Raw genomic sequence first — 25,050 nt, 5'->3', positions numbered from 1 at the left:
CACATATTATTGATTGATACCATGACGGTAGAAACCAAAAGTGTATATATGTGCATTATTACTATATGTAATATATACATATATATACGCACACATATGCGTACACATACATAAATATACACATACAAACCCTTTTTTTTTTTTTTTTTTTTTTGGGGGGGGGGGGGGGTGACGACATCCACTGCCAATCCAGGAAGCAGGAACACACGGAGACACACGTCAAGCACTGGAAATCTGCAACAAAAAACCACAAACAAAGCACGAAACCGGCACGGAGCCAACCAAAACACGAACAGCAATCGACCTAAATCTTGAGATCTGATCGCAGTCTGAGCTAAGCTATCGCTACCGCTACCTAAACCCAAAAACTAGAGAGCCAGCATGCAGGTGAACAAGCCAGTGTGTATGTCTATGTGTGTGTGTGTGTATGTATATGATCATGCGTGTGTGTGTGTGTGTGTGTGTGTGTGTGTGTGTGTGTGTGTGTGTGTGTGTGTGTGTGCATGTGACTAAATGACTATATGTGTGTGTGTGTGTGTGTGTGTGTGTGTGTGTGTGTGTGTGTGTGTGTGTGTGTGTGTGTGTGTGTGTGTGTAATAAACCAAACAAAGCTCCACCTGAAGTGTATCTATAGTGGGGGAGGGGGGGGAGCGACCCCGCCACCCGCGAGACCAGAGGCCGACAAGGAAGAGCCCGGAACTCAGGCCACCGGCAAACCCCACAGAGGGGAGAAGTAGGAGGGAGGCAACCCACCGCCTGCGAGGCCCCCCCCCCACCCGGCGGCGGCCGAGGGGGCCCGCGGGCGGGGCCCCCACGGCGCGGAAAGAAGCAGCCAGGGATCCCGCGGCGGCGGACCGCGACCCAGGCAATCCCCGGCCACCCGGTCCGGGCCGGACACGCGGCCAGGAGGCCCTCACCTTTCAGGCCAACGAACCCCACCCGGCAGGGGGCCAGCCTGCCCGGAGAGACAGAGCCGCCCCGGCCGCCGACGCGGGCAGGCGCACCCGTCCCCCACGAAAGTGGCCCTCCAAGACCAGAGGGGCGCCCCGCCGTAGAGGCAGCGGGGGGGACCGGAGACGGGCCCGGAGAGAAGGAACCCCCCAACAAGGCGACACCCGCGCAGGCCCGACAACGGAGGGCCCCAGACCCAGGCATCCCATTCATTCATCCATTCACCTATCCGATACCTATACTAATAATAATATAATATACTATACATAATAATAATAATAATACTAATAATAATAATAATAATAATAATAACCATCTTTGTATAATATAATATTGATAAATTATTAAGTTTTTGATGTCCTGCCAATGGAGGCTCAAATCCTCCATGGCAGGACCCTTCCATACCGCATTCTCACCGACACAGACCTACAATCACGCACCGTTTCCCCCTCCCCGGGGGGGTCCAGCACCGCCAGAAGGCACCCCAGGCTGCACGGCGGGCCCCGCCAGGCCCGGGTAACCCGACCCACCTGTCTGAGGCCCAGGCCGGTGAGGGAACGCGGGTGATGTGGGACCCCCTCCCGGCCCTTGTGTTGAGTGCATGTGATTAATGCCATAAAAACAGGGAGGAGGGAGGGCCAAGTATCGATTGACACCGACCCCCCCCCCTCCCGAACTACGTGTCCTTGTCAAGTGTATTTATAAAGTGTTGAATGTGCAGTGTCTAGTTTGCTGTTAAAACCGTGAGGCGGGGAGTGCCGGGCCACGCGGGACAGTGCCCCCCACGACCCGGACCCCCCGCCTTTCGCCTATGTGCATATGAATCGTGTAGGGGGGGCAAGAGGGGGGGGTCAATAAATACATTCAACCACCAGGTTCACGTGACTTAGATAACAACTGTTAATTCATATACCCCAATTCCAAAAAAGTGGGACATTGTATACAATGTAAATAAAATTGATTTGCAAATCTCATAAACCCCATATTTATATGTATATCCAAAAAAAAACCTCTTTTTCAAGACTACTGGACTGTGGCCTTGACAAACAGTGATTTTTGGATATTAATGTGACCTCACAGACATATTTCTGTATGTATCATATATTTTACACGGATGAGACATTATTGTTCAATTACTTTTATTATCACTGAACATAAATCTACAGTTGGAAAAGAAAGAAAAACTCCCCTTTAGGAGGGAAGAAACCTGGACCAGGACCTGGATCATAAGGGGGGTAGAAACCTGGACCAGGACCTGGATCATAAGGGGGGACCCTCCTGCCGAAGGCCAGACTGGGGGAGTCGGGGACGTCAGCAGCACACAGCAGGCAGGTGGAAGCAGCAGGGTGATGACCAGAGGGCAGGGGGGGGCAGGCAGGTGGAAGCAGCAACGGGATGACCGGTGTTGGGGGGGGGGCCGGGACCGCAGGCCAGAACGCAGCTCCCGAAGCTCCGGCCTGCAAACATGCACAAAACAGAAAAAAGGGGGGCCGGCACAAGAAACTACAGGTACGATGGACAAAAATTATAGCTATGAGATATTTATAATAAATAAAAATGGAAATGGAGAAGAGAGGAAGGGAAGAGGAGAGGAGAAGAAGGGTGAGGGGCACCGCCCAGTGGATCATGTCGGTGCCCCCCTGCAGCATAAGCCTATAGCAGCATATCTACCATGAAGCTATATTTGAGACTAACTATTATAGTCTTGTTCTATTGCTGCAACTATGACTACTGACTCTAACACACTAGAGTTTACACTACCTAGAGATTTACCAACACCAGCTAGAGGTTTACTAAACACTAACTATAGGCTTTACTAAACAGAAAGATTTTAAGTTTAGTTTTAAAGGTGGAGGTGGTGTCAGCCTCCTTAACCCAGAATCTGAAGTTGGTTCCATAGTAACGGTGCCTGATAGCAGAACGCCCGCCCTCCAAATCTACATTTGGATACTCTAGGAACTACGAGTAAACTCAACAGAGTTCTCCCACGGGACTGTGAGCTCTATGATGTAAGCAGTCTTCAGTGAAGGGGACCAGAGCACCAGGTCTGGTCTGAGGTTGGTGGAGGCAATCTCAGGTGGGAAGATTATTTGTTTGCCGATGTCTGCAAGCATCTTCCAGTCGCAGGCCATGTGTAGGTGTCCTGCTTCTGGCTTGGTGGAAGGATGATTGGGTGCTTCCCGGACAAATCTTGTTGTCTTCGGGGGATTGGTTGCTCTTGGTGGCAAGGCGTTGGTCACGCTCCGCATGCTCTCCAGGGCTGATGCCAGGCTCTTGAGGACCTGATTGTGCCGCCAGGTGTATCTCCCTTACGTGAGGCTAGTCTTGCAGTCTGTCATGATGTGTCTGAGGGTGGCTGGAGTTGGGCAGAGGGCACAGGTTGGATCCTCACTGTACCATTGATGGAGATTCTTTGGTGATGGGAGCACGTCATATGTTGCTCAGATGATAAAGCTGATCTTATTTGCTTCCATTTCCCATAGGTCCCTCCAGCTGATCTTTCTCCTCTCCAAACCTTCCCACTGCATCCATTGCCCATGTTTGGCAAGAGAGACAGCCTTCGCACTCCTCAACACCTCCTCCTGTCGACGCACCTCCTCGACCACCAGTGCCCTCTGCTCTGATGTTGTAGCCTTTCTCCAGGTTGGTCCTCTTGTGGTCAGGCCTAAGCCTCCTCTTCCCTGCTGGACTTGTCCCACAATGTCTTTGTGCCTCAGGGCTGATGTAACTTGCTGCACCGCATCGGATGGTGTCCACTTCCGTCCAGTTGCTAGGGGCGGTGCAGCAGAACTGATGGTCTTGTCTCTGGAGTCCTTCAGTGTCATCTGGAGTCTTACTTAAGAACACTTGTATTCCTCAGTTAGACTAGTGAGAGGTAGCTCCAGGATCCCTTTGCCGTAGAGGCCGATATTACTTAGACATCATGGGACGCCAAGCCACTTTTTGGCATATGAAGTGATGGTTCGCTCCATCTTCTCCACAGTTGTTATTGGGACTTCATACACGGTGATTGGCCACATTGTTCGGGAGAGGAGTCCAAACTGTAGAATCAAAATGTAAAATGTAATGTAAATATACTTTATTTATATAGCACCTTACATCAACCTACAGGTGAACCAAAGTGCTTTACATAATAAACATACAATAAAGACAAAAAGTGCTCGCAGAATAAAACAAGAATAAAACATACCATCAAGACCAAGGTATAAAAAAGTGTTGCCACACTACTGGGTATTAAAAGCCAACCTAAATAAATAGGTTTTCAGTTTAGATTTAAAAAGGCCCAGGTCAGAGATGGTGTGTAAATTGCAGGGGAGCTTCTTCCAGAGCCTGGAGAACTGAGAAGGCTCGGTCCCCCCAGCGCTTCTGCTTTGACCTGGGCACTTCCAACAAACGTTGGTTGGAGGATCTCAGAGCTCTGCCAGGCTCACGCACCGTTAAAAGCTCTGATAAATAAGGAAAATGTTCAATAAGTTTTTGTTTTTTTTAAATAAGACAGGGAGACATCCGCTGATATGATGACAAAGGCAGCAAGACGGGCGGAGAACCAGAGAAGACGTTTAAAGAGTCAAACAGAGGACTTCACAAAAAGCAGCAGATATCACAAAAATATCAGCGAGGATGATACTGCTGGCCGGAGGGAGCCAGAGGTCACTGTTGATAACCAAATACACAGATATTTCAGCAGAGCTTCCGAGGAAGCTGGCGGAGCACTGGTCAAGTCGACTGTTAAGCCTGAATTATGGTTCTGCGTCAAACCAACGCAGAGCACACGCCGTCACCGTAACGCCGTTGTGAACCTTCGGACTTCTACGTCACTCCATTTCTCCGCGGTGCAGTACCCCCCGCGACCGCTAGTTAGCGATCTTTTCCTGAATGGTTTATCCGACTTTTTCCGGTCACAGTAAATCAAAGAGATAAGGACAACTATTGTGCAAAAAAACAAAACAAAAAAAATCACACATACACGAAGAAAAGAGCGCTGAAAGTTCACGACTGCTTCAAACCGGAAACCGGAAATGCGTTGCTTCCAAGCAAACCAATCACAGCCCTCTCCGTCTGCGTGTGGTCTGCGTCAACTCGACGCGTAGTTACAATTTTCGGGAGGTGCACGTTAGTGACGGCGTGTGGTCTCCGTCGACGGGTATCACACGCCGTAGGAACGGTGTCATTTTGAAGCAGAACCATAACTCAAGCTTTATATACACGGTATTCATCACAGCAGAAAGTGAACAAATCTTCCTTTTAACTTGTTATTTGTCAAGTTCACTTGTTATTGTCCCGACTGGTTGGTTCTTGAAGTGGCGCTTGTCTCTTTCAATAAGAAAGCCAGAAGTTACAGACATTGTTCAAGCAACGGCCTAAAAAATAAGAAAGTGTTGGAGCCTTCTTTAAGAATATAAAGGCAGTGATAACATGGCTCAGTTGTTTCCTCTGAAATATGGAACATGGATGAGACAGGTGTCCCTGCAGACAGGTGTCCCTGCAGACAGGTGTCCCAGCAGACAGGTGTCCAGCAGACAGGTGTCCAGCAGACAGGTGTCCCAGCAGACAGGAGTCCCAGCAGACAGGTGTCCCAGCAGACAGGTGTCCCTGCAGACAGGTGTCCCAGCAGACAGGTGTCCCTGCAGACAGGTGTCCCTGCAGACAGGTGTCCCTGTAGACAGGTGTCCCTGCAGACAGGTGTCCCAGCAGACAGGTGTCCCTGCAGACAGGTGTCCCAGCAGACAGGTGTCCCTGCAGACAGGTGTCCCAGCAGACAGGTGTCCCAGCAGACAGGTGTCCCAGCAGACAGGTGTCCCTGCAGACAGGTGTCCCAGCAGACAGGTGTCCCTGCAGACAGGTGTCTCAGCAGTCCAGATACAGTGGTTGTTTGCAGGCAGGGCCAGAAGCGGGCGGGTTCAGTGACCTCCGTCACCTTCGTTCAGCATGTGAGCAGGACCTCCGTCCAGCAGGTGAGCAGGACCTCCATCACCTCCGTTCAGCAGGTGAGCAGGACCTCCATCACCTCCGTTCAGCATGTGAGCAGGACCTCCATCACCTCCGTTCAGCATGTGAGCAGGACCTCCATCACCTCCGTTCAGCATGTGAGCAGGACCTCCATCACCTCCGTTCAGCAGGTGAGCAGGACCTCCATCACCTCCGTTCAGCATGTGAGCAGGACCTCCATCACCTTCGTTCAGCAGGTGAGCAGGACCTCCATCACCTCCGTTCAGCCGGTGAGCAGGACCTCCATCACCTCCGTTCAGCAGGTGAGCAGGACCTCCATCACCTTCGTTCAGCAGGTGAGCAGGACCTCCATCACCTTCGTTCGTGTTGTTCCTGCCAAAGGAAACACCATCTCATTTTTCCAAGGGTCTAGTTTAAGGATCAATTCCTCATAAGTGGACGGCCATGCTGCTAAGGAGGGGCAACCATTCAATCAATCTGTTAAACTGGAAAATGCACTGAAGAGACCACTTCTCCTTCTAGTGGATTCTTTACAATTTCACAGGGTTATGGCAATGAATGAATGAATGAATGAATGAATGAATGAATGAATGAATGAATGAATGAATGAATGAATGAATGAATGAATGAATGAATGAATGAATGAATGAATGAATGAAATAATAAATGTATTCTTTATTTCATTCAAAAAAATAAAACAATTCAATACAAATGTTCTTAAATTGTGAATGAAAAGGGAACAGAAAGAAGAAGAATCTTATCTGATCTGCCCCTTTTTCCAAGAAATAACTTCACAAATAACATAAATTAAAAAGAATGAATGAATGAATGAATGAATGAATGAATGAATGAATGAATGAATGAATGATCTTTATTTCGGTCTTGTACACGTTTTTTACAAAACAAAATGAAAAGGTAAAATAAACATTGCTTTTGCCGAAAAGGTGTAGCTGAAGCCGTAGCTTCTACCCTTTTTATCTTGTGAGCAGTTTAAATATGAAACATTAGCATTAATCCGTGGAAACAAACAATGCATAAAGAAGACAAAAAATAAATAAGACAAAATATAAAATGGACGTTTCACATTCTAGAATGTTGATAATATACTTTAAAGAAAATATTGTAAATAAATATAAAACACCATAACTATAAACATTTTCTTAAACTTGTAGATAGAACTGCACATTTTTAGGTCGTTGTCACAACTATTCCATATTTATCTTGCCTTAATTGATGTCCGTCTCTTTTTCATATTTGTTCTTGCTGTCGTCATCTCTAACATGAGTTTCACCCTCAGGTCATAGCGGGTTTCTTTTAAATAAGTTTAATGCAAAATATAGCAACATGGTGATATTGTCCTTCCCATCACACTGCTCACTCAGGTGACTTGACTTTTTGGTGGAAGGATTTCGACCATGAAGAACTTTTTCTACAGATTTGGCCCTGAGAGTTTTACTGACAAGAGAAAGAGAATGACCGCCATGACAGAAGCACATGTGAAAGGTCAGCTGGAGGAGGAAAGGGTGGAACAGAGAGGCTCTTCAGAGGACACCACCAGCCACAACAGAAGATTTCAACCAAAGTTGATATATTTGTGAATAAATATACCATATATAGACTCATATACAAGTTTAAAATACTTTAGTTCTGTTTAAAATTATGTTTAAATGATTTGCCTGTGCCTGTTCTTATATGTGTGTGCCGACCAACACCGAGTCCTTGGGTCAGCCAACCCTGTCGGGACAGGGTGGAGCAATGGCCAACTGAGATTCAGTCATAAATTAAAAAAAAAAGGGTTGTGTAGGGAGATTAAAAGCGTTGGCCTTTTATTTCTTTTAAACTGAGAGCTCAGTCTTGCAGATGACCGAATACTCATGATGAACAGATGGCAACACGGGAGACATATTTCTGACAGTGAAAAGTGTGCCAAGCAGCCCAGGCAGGTCCTCGACATGCAACAGTCACATCACTCGTGTGGTGGCGCCAAAGGCGCTGTCTGCAGGAGGGGATAAAGATTTAATGAGCGACAGATTTGCAGATTAGTTTATAGTGTTTTCGGAAATATGCTGGTTGGAGGCAAGCAGATTGAAGTCAGGGGGGGAAGCGCAGATCCTTCTGGAGGAGGTGAAGCGCGAGCCTGGCCGTGCGCGCTCCGGGCGTGATGGAGAGACGGAGAGACAGAGGATGAGGATGAGTGCGAGAGAAAGCGAGAGTGAGTGAGGAGGGATGGAGGGAGGGAGGGAGGGGAGGATGGGTTGTGGTTGCGGCCACATCGTCGACGGCGCAGCGGCGTTGCGCAGCTTCCAGCAGCGCGGTGACATTAGGGAGGAGGAGAGACAAATCCTCGGAGGCTGCTGACCAATAGGGAGCATATTGCAGTTTTACCTTATTCACATGTCCGATGTCGTCATTGGGAAACCACCGTCGCACCGCTTCTGCTCCTCGTCCCTGACAGAAGATGGACAACAGGCTCGGAGTCCGGACTGATGCGGTAAGAGCTGCACACATCACATGACGCTGTCATCCTCTCACTGCGTCGTCTTTCAGCCTCCAATATCGGTGTAATTCTCCCCTCACGGGTGGTGCGAGTCGTGCACGAAACGGTCCAGCGCTTGCGTGCGTGCGTGCGTGCCCAGAGCACCCTGGGGTGCTGCTGGGTGATGCGTGCATCCCCGCGGCTGCGCTGACATCATCCCCACTGGCGGCTCCGGGCATCCTCCTCCTCAGCATCCTCCTCCTCAGCATCCTCAGCCTGCATGCAGCAGCAGCGGCGGCGGCGCTCACATGCGCAGTGGGCGCCAGCTCAGCGCGTCAATGCGACGGTCTGTCGGATTTGCAGCTTTGCAAAACCAGGATCATGTCACTTCAGTCCAGACAGGGCCCTTGACACGCTCCGTGGCTCTGCAAAAGGAAGGCTTGGTGCTGGTTCTGTCTTTTGGTTTTTTCCTTGAAAAGGCGACAGGGCGGCAGGAGGAGAGCTCAGCCAGATGTTGCAGAGTTGTCCAGAGGCCATAATATGCCTGTGGGAGCAGACAGTGTGGCACACAGATCTACACACAGATGGAGCAATTATATTCACCGGTAACACTCAGCTCAAACATGTTAGTTTTTTGGTCTAATAAAATACAACTGTTTGTGAATGAATTGATTAATCATTCAAAAACTGTCCAGCTGAGATGAGCTGCATCAGCATTTGTCAGGATCCCCAGGTGGTCACATCAAGGAATGACTTTCAGCTTGAGAGTGAAGGATTGATGAAAGTGCAGCACACACTAGACCCAAAACACCGGCACATCTTTTCAAATATTCTGAAATATAGGCTTCAGGTGATTTTTCATCTTCCAGCTTTCAGCTTTCCCTCCAGGGGTCACCAGAGCAAATCGCCTGTTTCTGTCTAACCCTGTCTTCCACAGCTGCCTCTGGGACATCAATTAACTGTATATCTTTTTTCACCACATCCAGAAATCTCCTCTTTTGTGTTCTCCCTTTTCTCCTGCCTGGCAGCTCCATCTCCTGCATCTTTCTACCAGTGTGTTTACAACCCTTCCTTTTATTTGTCCAAACCATTTCAGTTTAATCTCTCGTAATTTGTCTCTAAGACATCTAACCCTGGCGGTTCCCGCTGATGTGATTGCTCTTAATCCCAGCTGTCCTTGTCAGTCCAAAAGAAAATCTCAATCTCTTCATCTCTGCCATTTACAGCTCTGTTGCCTCTTTGGTCAGAGCTTCTGTCCCCAAACCAGAAAGGGGCTGGTCCCACCACCGTCTTGTAAACCTTTTCCATAACTCTTTCTATCACAGATAAGTCCATGCACTTCATCACCTCTACTCCTTACACCCTTATCATCCTGCTTCCCTTTTATTTACACAAATGGATCCTGTCCTTTTGCAACTGACCTTCTTTTCCTCCACCTCCTCCCTGCTCTCACTACAAATCAGAGTGTCATTTGCAAACATCAAAGTCCATGGAGAGTCCTGTCTCACCTCAACTGACGGTAGTTCCGTCACTATTGCCAATAAGGAGGATTTTACAGCTACGTTAGAGATTACTGTGGTTCCCAGGAATTAAAGGACTCCTAGAAATATCAAAGGAGTGTACAGAAGCAGGAAGAAGGGCAGGACATTGAACTGATATCTACATCTATGATTACAGTAACACTTTTAAAATTGTATTTTTTTTTTACACACAAGCAAAGTTGTTTTGCTGTTAGTTAACTAGAAGTCATTGACTTTGGTTTGGGCTTTAAAAACTACTTGTTTAGGGTGAGGAGAATAACTCCTTTCAAGGAGACATATCCTGCCCTTTTTCACAGTTTCCTGAGGTCTTAATTGAATGTCTGTCTAAAACGGTACAAAAGTGCCATATTTAACCATGTCTTTACAGCCCTGTTCATATCAGCTGGTTTTAGGGGAGGCGTCAGGTCTATTCCAGCCTTCTCTGCTGTAGGTTTGCAGCTTTATTGAAATATGGCCTACAGCTTTGTCCTACCTACTTCTGCAATGCAGTAAATGCAGCATGACTTAAAGTTGTGGGTGGAGATAAAGTTGGCGAGACGAGATCATTCTGATCTGGGATGTCACAATACTTTGCAGATCCGAGAGGTTCTCTGACAGACTTTCAAACACAAAGTTGCGTTACGTCAGAGTTTTTAGTTTGTAGTCACTTCAGACAAATATATGTTTAGAAACATATCTTTTCATTCTTCACTGTATGTCTCCTCAAAATAGATACTGCAAGATCTAATCTGTGCTTGAAGTGTGTGTGTGTCTGTGTGTGTGTGTGTGTGTGTGTGTGTGTGTGTGTGTGTGTGTGTGTGTGTGTGTGTGTGTGTGTGTGTGTGTGTGTGTGTGGTGAGGGGATAAAGCTAACCAGCTGACAGTGAAAGATAAGAACATGGTGTAGGATTATAATTGTCTTTGGTCTGCATGTATGCCAGACATAGAAAAGTTGGAATGGTTTTGTTGGTAGAGAAGGGAGGATGGGATGGCCATCATCACTATTTACCTGCTTAAGAGCTTCTGGAGAAAACTTTCTAACAAGTACAGGTGGGAGATGAAAAAGTATGTAATATTATCAGTGTAATTATCTGGAGCTTATGTGTCATGTTATTTATTGGAGTGTTTGTATAGAGATATTTATTCTTCACTTCTTAGTTTGTATAGTTTGGGTTGTATTAAGTGTGACTCCCCCCTGAGAGCATCCTCGGCATCCTTGTCGCATTTTCTCCAAATTGTTTAGTGCAGCTGAACTGAATTGTGGGTATTTTTGCACTGCAGGAGCAGTTTTGCTTTTCAAAAATGTGATTTTTGTAACTTTTCACACTAAAACGCGGAGCATCAGCCAGTCTAAATACAGCTAGCTAGCGCTAGCCACTGAAATCTTACATGGGTGGGGGGCTGTTTAAAAGCATGCAGCTTCTTGCAGCAATCTGGAAGAAATTTGATTTGCTTTTTGTTGGCATGACGAAGTCAGAAACAACCCCAGTGGCACTGCTGTCTGAGCGTCCTGCATCTGTTTCAAGGAAAAGCGAACGTAGCTGAGACTGGAGTGACGAGAGGTCAGGCAAGCAGGGGGTTGAGGAGGGAGGGTCAGTTCTGCCTGAGCACGGCTCGCTGCAAATTAATTAATGTGAAAACTTTGAATAAATATCTCTGTTTGAGCTTTGAAAGCATGATGACGTTTCATCATTTTTTAAATTCTCAAGTGTAAAACGATTGTGGGGCTGAACTAAAAGCTCTAATCATGTGTAATGATATTCACAGGATATACAAAATAAAAACGTATACAACAATTTCACAAGGCGCATTAAAATGAAATGAAAAGAGTAGAAAATACAAAATATTGTGAGTACAAGTACAGACTTTCAGAAAAAAACTGTAAACGCTTGAAAAGTCTGCTCAAGTAGGGTGAGAAAGAATTTGTGCTTCGTCACGTCCAGCCCTTCGTGCCGAGCTGAGGCTGTTTCTATTTATGATTGTTAATGTAATCTTTATTAAACAAGTTGAGATGTTGTCATGACTACTCCTCCCTCTCATCTTAGTGATGTATCCACCCTGACGTAAGGACACAACCCCAGCGTGACGCTCGCACTCATACACACAACACTAAACCAGTCAGCATTAGCCCAACATCAGTTGTGACCTACATTTTACCTGTCAGTGAACTTCATGTGTTTGTGCTGCCCTGTATTTAACTTACTTTAACTTACTTTACCTATGAGCAGAAGAAGCTAAAATAGTTGGTTTTCTGTTTATTCTGGATACAAACTAATGAAATGCTTGAAACAAACTTGTACTGCTCCAGCGTCCGAGGGAGCTGAATAACACGATTTCATATCCACTCAGGCTTGAAAGGCCCAATTATTTGACCCTGTTTTTCCCTGCAGGGCTCTGGGTCATTGAACACTAACAAAACGCAGCCTGCTGCCTGAATTTTAATGCAGCTCCTTTTTTTAGCAAGTATTTTGAACAAAACACTGACATGCTCAAAGCTATGTCGTACATCACATTTTTCTGCAGATCAAAAGTGTTAGTCTACATCGTTCCATGCTTAACATCGTCCTTGTATACATGGATATTAAGATCACATAGTATTGAGTCACTTAAAGGAGTACTTACATTCTTTCTGTCTTCTTAAAGTGAGGTTGTGTGAAGTTTTTGTAGTTATTGTCTTACCTGCAGTACACGGTGGTCACGGCGTCCCAGTTTGAGGAATTTGATGGGGGTGCTAAGCTAAAGACTACTCCAAAAGTGGGCCAGAGAGGATCTAATTTTCACATCTAAAACAACTCAAACGACAGAAACGTAGTCATGGTTCGAGAAAATGCCACATTGATGAATTTAACACAGTGAGTCGGACACTTGCACAGACTGGATTCATGTAACAATGTAAAGACAATGACAAAGCGGGAACATCGGTGCGCGCCGTTTGCGCTGTATCAGTTTATATTTATCAGAATTACATGGGGGACCTGGTGTGTAGAGATGAATGCTGATACTGTAGGAGGACGAATCTAGAGGCCAGGAATAATTTCCACCCGAGCAGTCAGACGTTTATATGGGTGTTCAGATCCACGGCGGCAGTGTTGCAATGCATTTCCCACAGTGCACCATGAAAACAGTGCTCACTGACCGTAAGACTACTACACTTTTATTGAAGAAGTGGCCTCCGCTGCACATCTCCTTTCAGAGGGAGCCAGTTTGGAGGATTGTCCAGCTACTCCCACCATGTGTGTGTGATTAGGGGAGTGACCCACCTCATGTCACCTTACACGGAATAGCAGATGTGTGTGTCAGCACAGGCTGTCAAAGCTTCCTGCTGGCCACGTCAGCTCAGCTCTGAGGCGCCTGCAGGCCCCTCTCAGGACAAGTGACAACGTGTGAAGGCTGGATTCCCTTCACTGCACTGCTGATATTATTTGAATATCTGTCAGTGTCTTTAATATTTACTTTCACTTCAACCGTAACAGCCGTCCTTAGAGTATCTAATGATACTCTAAGGCAGTGTCTCCAAACCTGGGGTCCGGGCCCCCCCTGGGGGTGCCAGAGATCTCTGGGGGGGCGCGAAACTTTGTCTGCTTTGAGGATATGCAGTTGTACAAATTATATTTGCGCATGTTAAATAAATAAAAAATCACAATAACACACCTAATGGAATACTGTAATCCAAGTCTGTATAAACCCACGTAGAAATATATTTCTAAGTTATTTAGCAGGATAAAAACTTAATAACTTATTATTATATCATTATTCAACATTTAATCATACTACTACTCTGACAGGTTGTTAAAGGAAAAATGTAAAAAATGTTTGCGCTCATATTAAAAGAGACATTTTTCAGAAATTATATTATGTCCTTGCAATTATTTTCTGGGCGTATTTTATACATTGGTGACACAAAATGAAGGTGAGAAAGACAAAGTCATATGTGTACAGGGTAAACCAAAGAGAAATGTATCACAAAAACATAATTAATGTTAATTTTTTCAATTAAAGATTTGTAACGAATCACTTTACTTTTTTGCTGCTAGTACGTACGGGTCGGGGGGCCCGGCTGGTCTTAGACACAAGTAGGGGGGAACAAGGAAAAAAGGTTGGGAACCACTGCCCTAAGGCACCAGATGAGCACTAGAACAGTACCTTTACCAGTCAGACGCCATCAGGAGATGGCGTCTGACTGGTAAAGGTACTGTTCTGGTGCTGCTGGACCTCAGTGCAGCAATCAACATGGTGGATCATCCTTATTGACAGGCTGAGGGACCAAGTAGGTATCAGGCAGGGCCCTTGACTGGTTTGCCTCGTACCTCTCTGGCAGAAAGTTCTCAGTAGCTGTTGGCCCGTTTAACTTTTCGTCCATCCTCCTATCAATTGGAGTGCCTCAGGGCTCGGTTTTGGGTCCACTTTTATTTGTTTAGTATACTGTATGTTGCCGCTTGATTAAATTATAAGTCAATTCCGGGGCCATCACTTATCACATGTACGCTGATGACATTCCCCAACAGAATTGATGGTCTAAACGTGCTGGACGATTGTTTTTTTATTAAGGCCTGGCTGTCCAACAGTTTCCTTGAGTTAAACACTAAAACAACTGAGGTACTCTGTGGCAGGGTGGAGGATTGGGTGTGGGCTGGGGGGGAGCAGCCACTCAGCTGAATAGGCACACCTGTGCCCAATCAATCTCTCCACCCTGCCTGGCTACTTGAACAGCGGCTGCACCAGCAAGGGGCTCTGCTGGGAGGAAGGAGAGCTGCTGAAGGTGCTGGTTCACGCGTGTCTGGGTGCAAAGAATAAATCACAATTTCTGCACTAAACCCCGTGTCCTCTTTCCTGTCGGTCGACCCCAAGTGGCACGAGGTTGCTACATACTCATTTAGGCCCAGACAGCTGTATTTCTGGTGTGAAGGACCGCATTGGGTCTGTAAGCACACATGTACGTTCCTCCCTGAGCAATCTGGGGAACGGTTTTGATCAGGCTGAGTTTTGACAAACACATTTACTCTTTGTCTCGCGCTTGTTTTTTCCATCTTAAAGGGGACCTATTATGGCATCTAATACCTATTTTAAACAGGCCTTGAATGTCTTAAAAACAAGCTTTTGATTGTTTTTGCTAAATAAATTAGAAATTCAGCCTCTAAACCACGTCTTTATCATCCCATTCTCTAACCTCATTATCTATGCAGGATTCTGAGTGGGCGGGGCTATGATAATGAGGCTCTGTGCTGATTGGCTGCCTGAATGACGCGTTACACCGCTACCAAAAAATGGCAGAAGCTCCAGCCGGCGGAGTTAGTTGTGAGCGTGGTTTCACACATCGGAGGCCAACCGATGTAAATCGTATTTTCATTACGTAACGAAAGGCAGCAGAATCTTATTGGCTCGTAGATCCACATCACACTGGACGGCTCATCCGGGCGGCTGTACAGACACTGCAGAATTTGGTTGCTTTCCTCCTTCTCTGAGTTGGCAGGCTGGGGGGAGACCACTTTATATATGTTAAAGCAAGAAAAAAACTGTTTTTCATAATAGGTCCCCTTTAAGAATATTGCCAAACTGAGAACTATTGTGTTGCAGGCCGAGCTAGAATTGATTATTTGTGTCATCTCGGCTTGACTCCTGCAACTCCTTATTCCCGTGTCTCAGTAATGCAGCCATCAACCGCCTGCAGTTGGTGCAGAATGCTGCGGCCAGGCTGCTGACTAAATCAGAGAGGAGTTGCCGAATAAGTCCCATCTTAGCCTTACTGCACTGGCTTTCGGTGAGTTTTAGGATTCATTTTAAAATCTTGATTTCAACTTTAAGAGCTCTTCATGGTCAGGCACCAGAGTACATGTCTGAACTCCTTTGCCCTTATGTCCCCAGCAGGTCTCTTAGGTCTGGCAACCAGGGTCTTCTGGTTGTGCCTCCAACCAGGTGTATAACCAGAGGTGACAGAGCCTTCCAGTCCGTTGCACCCAGGCGTTGGAGTACTCTTCCTCAGGACCTGAGAGACAAAAACATCTTAAACATACCTGTACAGGCAGGCTTTTAGTAAGGGGTCGTAGGGATTTTCTGACTGTTTCTGTTGGTATGGTCTTGGTTTTACCTTTGTGTTGTTATGTGAAGCACTTTGTGAACATTCTCTGTGAAAAGTGCTATATAAATACATTTGACTGACTGACTGACTGACTGACTGACTGACTGACTGACTGACTGACTGACTGACTGACTGACTGACTGACTGACTGACTGACTGACTGACTGACTGACTGACTGACTGACTGTCATAAATAATTAAAGCAGACTCAAAAAGGGATTAGAAATGCATCTACAAAGACTGGATGTGGCCCTTCAATACCTCCAGACCAGGGTAGATGGAAAACTACATTGTACACGTTTGCACACGTTTCAAACACATTGAACTGATGGTGGGCGAGCAGCGACGTAATATGACAGATGGACTTTCCTTTTCTTAAAAATGCATGACGGACAAACATTTGTTTTAAACTTACAAATCTGTAACTTGACAAAGTGAGAAAATCTTCATTTTTCCTTCATCAAATTTTGATCCCTCACCAACACACCATGCGGTTTTTCTTCTGTTAAACACCCACAACCCACCGCTGTGAAAACGTATCACTCGTCTAACTATTTTTAAACCACGTTTGAGCATGTGATAGTAAAGCACACGGGTCAGACCAAGCCTGTGTTTACATAGTCCGTCCAGCGTGTCCTAGGTCTTCTTCCACTGCAAACCGCCCCAGCGAGAGTTGATGGTCTTGGTCTGAAAAGCCAATAGAACCACATCATCTGCAAAAAGCAGAGACCCAATTCTGAGGTCACCAAATCAAACCCCTCCTCAACCACGCCTAGAAATTCTCTCCGTGAAAACAACGAACAGAATCAGTAACAAAAGGCATCCTTGGCCAAGCCTGAAACCCAACGGAAAATCACTCCAACTTACAATGCGGACCAAGATCTGTAAAGCCTGTACAAGGGATTCCAGCTCCCCATAACCCCGGAGAACCCAGCAGGACAGAGACGAAAGGTTTCATGCCAAACATCGACAACCTATCGTCATGCTCATGTCACCCTGCCTTGGGTAAAGATGGGTAACAGGATTATTTTACTGTTACTGTCTGAAACTGGGCAGCTTAGTGGTTTGTAAGTTCCTGGTTCAACTCCCAGGACTGTTTCTGTGTGGAGTTTGTCTGTATGTGATGCTGTGATGTACCCCAGACATCACCTGAAGAGTCTCCAGCAGGCCCAAAACTAGGGGTAAGCGGCTGATGGCTGTTCTAAAACTGTAATAATTACACAATTAATCTTTTCACATCAATACTATCAAATATGAAAGAGACTGATATTTCTCTTATTATTACAGGAACATATCCATGGCTGAAATGCAAAAGCTCCTAACAGTTAATACAGTTATATGCAGCAGAAAATCAATCAGAATTCAGTCCCATGGTAAATGTGTTTACTGTTTCCACCTCCGTCAGCATTGATGGAAACGTCACAGGAGTGAATATTTCCATTTTCAATGTGGGTGCTCCACTCAAGTCTTTAAAAAATCTCGCTTCTTTAAAGAAAATGCACGACTGACTCTAACAGCTCACATGTATGGAGCTAGAACAGTCTCATAATTCACAAATGCACAGGACAAGTTTTACAAATGCACGGACCGATTTGCAAATACACACACCGTTTCACACGTGCACAGAACAATTCACACGTGCGTAGGACAAGATATACAAATGTATTTTTGATGCACACACAAATATAACCTGATTTACAAATGTTTTTTGTCTGTGAGCTGCGCTGGATTTGTGTGTGAGTTTTGAGACTCCCCTGACGTGACTCGATCCACAAATAGGTTTTTTTTAACACGGAAGGATCTGCAACCAATCAGATTAAAGGGGCGGATACACCTGCTGTTTGAACTGCGTTAGCGCTGTTCACATAGAAAAGTGATTAATATTTCAAGTTAGTGGAGTAAAGATAAATAAACACCAACAGGAGATAAAATATAAATAAACAGGATGGAGAGGAGATCACTGTTGCTTTTCTTGTGATCCCGGTAAATAAAACAGCGCGATCTGAGATGGTTTGTCGGGCTGTTCAACCAGAGCCGTCGGGAGAGCTCTAGTCCTGCCGATGCAGCAACTGATGATGAGAAACAGCGGAGATTTTTGTATATTTGCTCTGTTTGGTTTCACGAAGTATTACTGTCCCGCTGATTCAGCTCAGAACCAGACAGACAGCAGAGAGCTGCTGCGTCTGCCTGACGGGGACGAGCTGCAGCGGCAGGTGGAGCAGCACGCACATGTCAGGAGATTCATTTACTGAAATATCTGGAGTAAAGTCGGTATCAGTCGACTGATAACCTAAGAACCTCTGTATCCAGCTCAGATGTTTGATGATCGGTGGACTAAACCCCGACCAGCATCATCACCGCATCTTCCCATGAGCACGACTGCACCGGGAATGTGTTGATCTGCCGCCGCTGTTTTGACACATGTTTGTCTCTGTGTGGTGACAATGTCACATCATGAATGTGAGGATAACAGCTGCTTGTTTCTGACCTCCACGTCTGGTCACTGTGGTCAGCTGGTGTCTGACCGGGACCAGCGCCACTCACGGCCAGAGCCAGAACGACCTGCAGCGATATTCACCCCCGTCAACAGGCTCGTTCTCCTGAAAGACACCTGTAGTTCAAATACAGAAATATCTCTGCTGTTTCTCATCATCAGTTGCTGCATCGGCAGGACTAATGAGCTCTCCAGTCTCCCGACGGCTCTGGTTGAACAGCCCGACCATCTCTGATCGCGCTGTTTTATTTACCGGGATCACAAGAAAAGCACAACAGTGATCTCCTCTCCATCCTTTTTATTTATATTTTATCTCCTGTTGGTGTTTATTTATCTTTACTCCAACAACTTGAAATATTAATCACTTTTCTATGTGAACAGCACTAACGCAGTTCAAACAGCAGGTGTATCCGCCCCTTTAATCTGGTTGGTTTACGAGTAAATCGTCCCCCACGTAGGTCTGCTCTTATGATTGGCTGGAACAAATGAAGACATCTGATTGGTTGCAGATCCTTCCGTGTTAAAAAAAACCTATTTGTGGATCGAGTCACGTCAGGGGAGTCTCAAAACTCACACACAAATCCAGCGCAGCTCACAGACAAAAAAACATTTGTAAATCAGGTTATATTTCTGTGTGCATCAAAAATACATTTGTATATCTTGTCCTACGCACGTGTGAATTGTTCTGTGCACGTGTGAAACTGTGTGTGTATTTGCAAATCGGTCTGTGCATTTGTAAAACTTGTCCTGTGCACGTGTGAAACGGTGTGTGTATTTGCAAATCGTTCTGTGCATTTGTAAAACTTGTCCTGTGCATTTGTGAATTATGAGACTGTTCTAGCTCCATACACACGAAGCTTCTGAATCTGACAGCAACAACTGGAGGACAAAATGAAATTGATTGATTGATAGATTTCGGTAGGAAACTTGCCGGCTCTCCAGGAAACTCAAAAACGCTGAGCTATTTTGATGAACTGAAGTATTTTTTTTAATCAGAAACTGGTCCATGGGCTTGTGCTCAGGGAGTTAGAGGTAGTAACAACTTCCAGGAGGAAAGGATTTACGGTAATAGAATTTGCTTTGTGGGTATGTCCTCATTAAAAACATTTAGAATAATTGTTTTTGATGTAAAAGAAAAATCCATATTTTCCTAAATACTTAAACAGCTGCAAGATCTGAGAGGTTTGAACTGCAGTGTTTATTGATCAAAAAACTAAAATGGATGCTTTAATGCAGGTTACAACTCTTGGGTGCACTTTTGAGTCCACGTGGGATTGCACGGAGTCTTTTTGAAAGAGTTTTTTTTATAAAGAAAAAAACATTTTGTAAATGACTCAAGAATATTGGCAAGCATATGAAAATATCAACCATTGAAAAGTAGGTCTCTTGTAATTAAAAGTAAACTACTTTTTGCTCACAGCAGTCTCTATTACATTTTAGTTCAGCAGAACAGAGGCGGTTCTTCCAGGTTCCTCAAACACATCTTTGACAAATGTGTGAAGTCCCAGGAATAAAATGGTTTTGAATTAACTCGCTATGAAATGTGATCTGATCTTCATTTTCCCAGTACTGCTGCAGATTACCAAGCTGCTCTTTATCAAAATTCAGGGACGCTGAAACGCTGTTTTTGGAGCGGACCAGTTTCGTCTGAGGTGTGCCGCTATAGACATCCTGTACGCTCAATGATTTACAAATAATAGATGAAATTTCCAGTTCCAGTGATGTCTTCAACCTTTCACTGTTATTTGTGGGTTCTTCTACACCTCACTGAAGAGGGGTTCATGGGACTGATTGATGTCTAAACTCTCAGAAATGACTCTGCATCCTTTTCCAGCCGAATGGGGATCATCCATTCTGGATTTTGTGTCTTTAAAGAGGTTCTTGTTGGGAGCAAGGCAGCGTTTTACTAGTCAAAGTACCTAAAGCCACACCTGAACTCATTTCATTTACTGGACTCCAGGTGTGCAAAGTTGCAGCTCCAGTTAGTAATAATCTATCGGTTCATTTACAGTTTCCTCAAGCAGTATAACTGTTTAATGATTGTGTTAAAAGAAAACAACAGGATAAATTACATTGTTTGTGAGCTATCACCTAAAGCAAATTGTGTTTGTATAATAGTTAACAGTTAATTGCCAGATATTTACTTTTTTCCCCTTGCCACTATATTTTCCATTGATCATAGACTGTTTTTGGTACTACTCTAGAATTCTAGATGCCCACATTTATAAAGGAATTAAAAACAATGGGTAGTTAAGCTGTTAATTGTTTTTTATTAAACAGGAATAAATATTTAACCCTTTAAAGCCCAACATATGAAATAATACACAGAAAATCCTGTTTCGTATTTGAAGAATTTATTATATATTGAAATGAAAAAGGGCCACTTTTGCTCTTTTAAACGTATTAGTGTTTTATAATGAGACGACAATCTAGCAATCTAATCATAGGGTCTGTAAACCCTTTATAAGCGTAGTCTTATTGTGAAGTGGGACTAATAAACTTCTTTTTGATTGCATACTTTGTAATACAAAAATGTTAAATAAATGCTACCGCCTGAAATTCTTATTTCTCCCCTCCAGGAAAGATCGACATTGCAGCAACTTGATGGAGAAAACTAAAGGAATCCCTTTAAGATGACACGCACAGACCTGCCTGACATACTGGTATCAACTGTGCATCGAGATATAAAAGTGATTCCCATTTCTTCACACTACAAGTCTTTGCAACCCTCCAAACAATGTGATTTTATAAATCACTGCACTCTGGAGGACAGTAAGATCAAAGTCAGTAAGAGGCACTGCCGAACCTTTGACAATACGTTATTGGAGTACCCCGAATCCTGTGGATACCTAATGGAGTCCCCATATAGGAAGGCTGATAGGCAGGCGGTCAACCCAGATGTTGCCTGGAGTGCCTCGGGCCGCCAGCAGAGATATCGCTTTTCTGCTCCAGATATTTTCAGCCATAGATTAACTCCTCAGTCAGTTGTGACCGATATGGCTAGTGAAATAGTTGTCCCTGAACATAAAAGAAGGACCAGGTCAAAAAGTGCCCCTCGGGTTCAGACCAGTCTCACTCCTGTGTCTTTAGAAGGCTCCTCATCTTCAAGAAGGAAAGGGCGAGAGTCTCAAAGGGCTTCAAGAGACTCTCGCTGGAGAACTGAAGCATCACCGCGTAGGGAGTCATCCTATGCAGCAACAAGGGCTCAAATGCATGAAGTACATCCCATCAAACTGCAGCCTCAGATTGGTGACAGCAGCAGATATTCACCTCATTATGCTTCTGATAAGATTGAGGATGGAAGCCTGGATAAACCAGCAACTAGCCCTCATGTAAGGTGCCGTGTGGATATTATGCCTGATGATGCAGCATTACATCATTCAGGACGGAAACAGACCTCAGCTCACATCGACATACCTTGGCAGCGGCAGCACAGTGCAGGAAGTAAGAGTCTGACGGTGCCACGACATTTTTCCTACTCAAGAACTCCAACTCCCACCGACTCACTGGGAACAGAAAGTAGGCAAGCTTATCAATATTCTCGTAGCATGCCAAACAGTTACCTACAACAGGCAGAACTTCCCTTACAAAGAATGGCTTCTTCAGGGGATTATTACGGAAGGGAACGGCGAGCTCACTCCAGCCCTAATGTGCCAACCAAGTTCTTTTATGCAGATGAGCCAGGGAGATATGTAACTACCGCCCCTCCACAGCCAAGTTATTTTCACGATGAACCTTACACGCCAGGTCAAGCATATACTCCAAAAGTGCAGTATGTGCAAGATCCTAGGACTCGAATGGTGCATGCTGTAGCTACGAGACCATATTATCCCGAGATGGAGCCCTATCCATATTCTGTGCAGACAGGATACCCCAAACCCTATGCAGCAAATGAGCCAGGGCCGTACATCATAAGGACACCTCCAACAAGAATAGTTTATGCTGATGATCCAAGGTCTTATCAAATCCAGACTGCTCCACCAAGGTTTAATTACGCCAGTGACATGTATATGCCACCAGAGCACCATGTTCCTGCAAGGGCATACTACACTGAGGGCCGACGACACGCTAGAGTCATCCAGCCTCCAGCAGATGACTGGTATGGCTCAGATGCTTCGGGTTATTCTACCAATCCTGCCTCTTATGTTTCTCAAGTTACTCCAACCAGAGTTCGACAAGACCCTGTCTTAGCTCCATGGTATGCCAACCCATGTGTAGAACCTCAAAAGATTGGCACAGACTCAAAATCTTACTCTAGGTCCTGGGACAATATTCTCAATTCACGTGTAGAAAGGGAACAGCCACTCTCTGTACAAAGAGGTCAGAGTTATGATGATCTTCTTGACTCCAGGAAGCCTTCCACAGCCTTAGATGACAAACCACAGCCAGTGGTAGTCAATCTTTCTAGTTCGCCAAGACGATACGCAGCTTTATCAATGTCTGATAACTCACTTATTGATAAAAGCCCCACCGAGACATCTAAGAGCTCTAGCAAACTCTGGTTCGTCACTCCTGAGATAACCATCACTGATAATGACATCAGACCAGGGAATCTTATTAAGAGTGAAGGACGATCTGCCAGTTGGGACATTCTTGATTCCAGAAGCACAGAGGGTCCAGAAGTTTTTAGGCGTGATTATGAAAGCTCAACCAAAGAGAAGACCCATGACAATGCCTCACTTCAGCAAAGCCTTGAACAGCTTGATGAGCTTCTGGCAGATCTTGTGACTGACTACAAGCCACCCAGTAGAAGAGCAAGTGAGGACATTCTGGACCAGTTAAAGAAGCTGATTGATGAGGAGGAGAAGGTATCTCTGTCCAGGAAAAGCTCAAAGACTGGCACCGAGGAGCCCCCTCCCCTGGACAAGCAGCCAACCTCAATCAAAATTAACCCTGATGCTTTTTGTGATATGGATGGAGCAAGTGATGCCATGAAGAGTGCAGAGGAGTGCTCCCCAGATCAGAGCCCCGATGAGGATGACACAATGATGTGCTCTAACAACAGATGTCGAAGAACAGAGACCCTCTTCAATGCTTGCCTATATTTTAAATCCTGCCACAGCTGTTACACCTACTACTGCTCTCGCAACTGCCGCAGGGAGGACTGGGACATTCATAAAGAAAGCTGCTTGTATGGAAGAATTGGAAGCACATGTCGTCACATTATAAAACACTGCCGGGAGACTGTTGAAGTCCATAAAGCCTTCTCCCGCATTGCCAAAGTTGGCTACCTCTCTCGAGGTAGGGGAGTTCTCTTCCTTGGTTTTCCAAACCCCTCATCCTCCAGTAACTTCCTGCAGTATGGCCTGGATAGTTTGGTTATGTCTCCTACATATCTATCCCTCCGAGAGCTTGAAAGCTTCAAGGACAATCTGGGCGAGTACTGTAAGGAGCTTCAGGAAGCGGGTAAAGAGTATGACCCAAATGAATGTTTCATCTTGAATGTATCCATTGCTGTAGGCGAGCAGTTGCCTGACGGGCCATCACCAAGGAACCAAGCTCCAACAGTTAGAAAATATGCAAAGGTCGCACTGGCTTCCTTTAGCCCAGAGAGAAAGGTTCATAAGAAAGAGAGTGACATGGAAACCCTGATCCTTACTCCACCGCCAGGAACAGCAGATATAGACAAAGAGGGCGAGGAGGGTCGCAAGGCAAGGGAAATCTGTTTCATCAATATACAGCGAGAGTTAAGGATTCGAGGAGTTTTCCTACGCCATGAGTACCCTCTGGTCTATCAGCAGCTCTGTGAGTTTGTGGAAAATAACCGACGGTTTACGCCCACAACTATTTATCCAGTTGATAAGAGGACTGGTAAACAGTTCATGTGCATGATTATGGCTGCCTCGGAGCCCAGGACGTTGGACTGGGTGGGCACTCCACATCTCCTTGACGACATTATTTAAGTGCACCTTTTGTTATAAATATATATGTATAGAAATACATACATACATACATATATATGCATACATAATGTATATATATATATATATATATATATATATATATATATATATATATAGATATATAGATATATATACATGCATATATACATATATATGTATGTATATATACATGCATATATATTATTGCACATATTTATATATTGATCCAATTACAACCATTTGCAGATGAGTATTTTTGTTATCAAAATTATATATATATATATATATATTCATGTCTGCTTGATCAGTATTATTCTTTATCAAAACAATTCCAGTCAGGTTCAGGAGAAGTACAGTACATGAGGTATTTATTTTAACGGTGCAGTGAATACTTTCTACCAACCACAAGTCATTTATGCTCAACCTTGTATTGTACTGTTACAACACATCCTTTTGGTCTGGATTATCTAAACTAACATTCTGTTGTTTTGATTCTGTTTTTTTTTTTTTTTTTTTCAGATTTGCAAGTTCTGACTATTATTTTAATTTCAGCCCTTTTTTACACGATTTCTCACGTCCGTGTGTACAACATGACTATCTTCATGTTTTCATATGTGACTATTTTGGTGTATCATGCAGGAAGTATAAGATGTTATTTTCTTAGCTACGCAAATACGTTCTATGCAAAGTTGTTTCATGAG

General features: G+C 44.8%; 1 protein-coding gene across 2 annotated transcripts; it reads left to right on the top strand.

The window, feature by feature from the left end:
• Positions 1-8,238: 8,238 nt before the first annotated feature.
• ajm1 (apical junction component 1 homolog) lies at positions 8,239-24,371 on the top strand. 2 transcript variants are annotated; one of them, XM_061734528.1, is made up of 4 exons: positions 8,239-8,392; positions 15,541-15,655; positions 15,760-15,927; positions 21,047-24,371. In XM_061734528.1, exon 4 carries the CDS (start codon positions 21,101-21,103, stop codon positions 24,368-24,370), a length of 3,270 nt encoding a protein of 1,089 aa, XP_061590512.1. In that variant the 5' UTR covers positions 8,239-8,392; positions 15,541-15,655; positions 15,760-15,927; positions 21,047-21,100; the 3' UTR covers position 24,371. The 2 variants fall into 2 exon arrangements, with proteins under 2 accessions (XP_061590512.1, XP_061590513.1); XM_061734529.1 differs by lacking the exons at positions 15,541-15,655; positions 15,760-15,927.
• The last annotated feature ends 679 nt before the right edge of the window (positions 24,372-25,050 follow it).

The sequence above is a fragment of the Cololabis saira genome, chromosome 11, assembly GCF_033807715.1.
Source record: "Cololabis saira isolate AMF1-May2022 chromosome 11, fColSai1.1, whole genome shotgun sequence".
In the NCBI taxonomy this organism is placed as follows: domain Eukaryota; kingdom Metazoa; phylum Chordata; class Actinopteri; order Beloniformes; family Belonidae; genus Cololabis; species Cololabis saira.
This window is presented reverse-complemented; position numbering and strand designations above follow the sequence as displayed.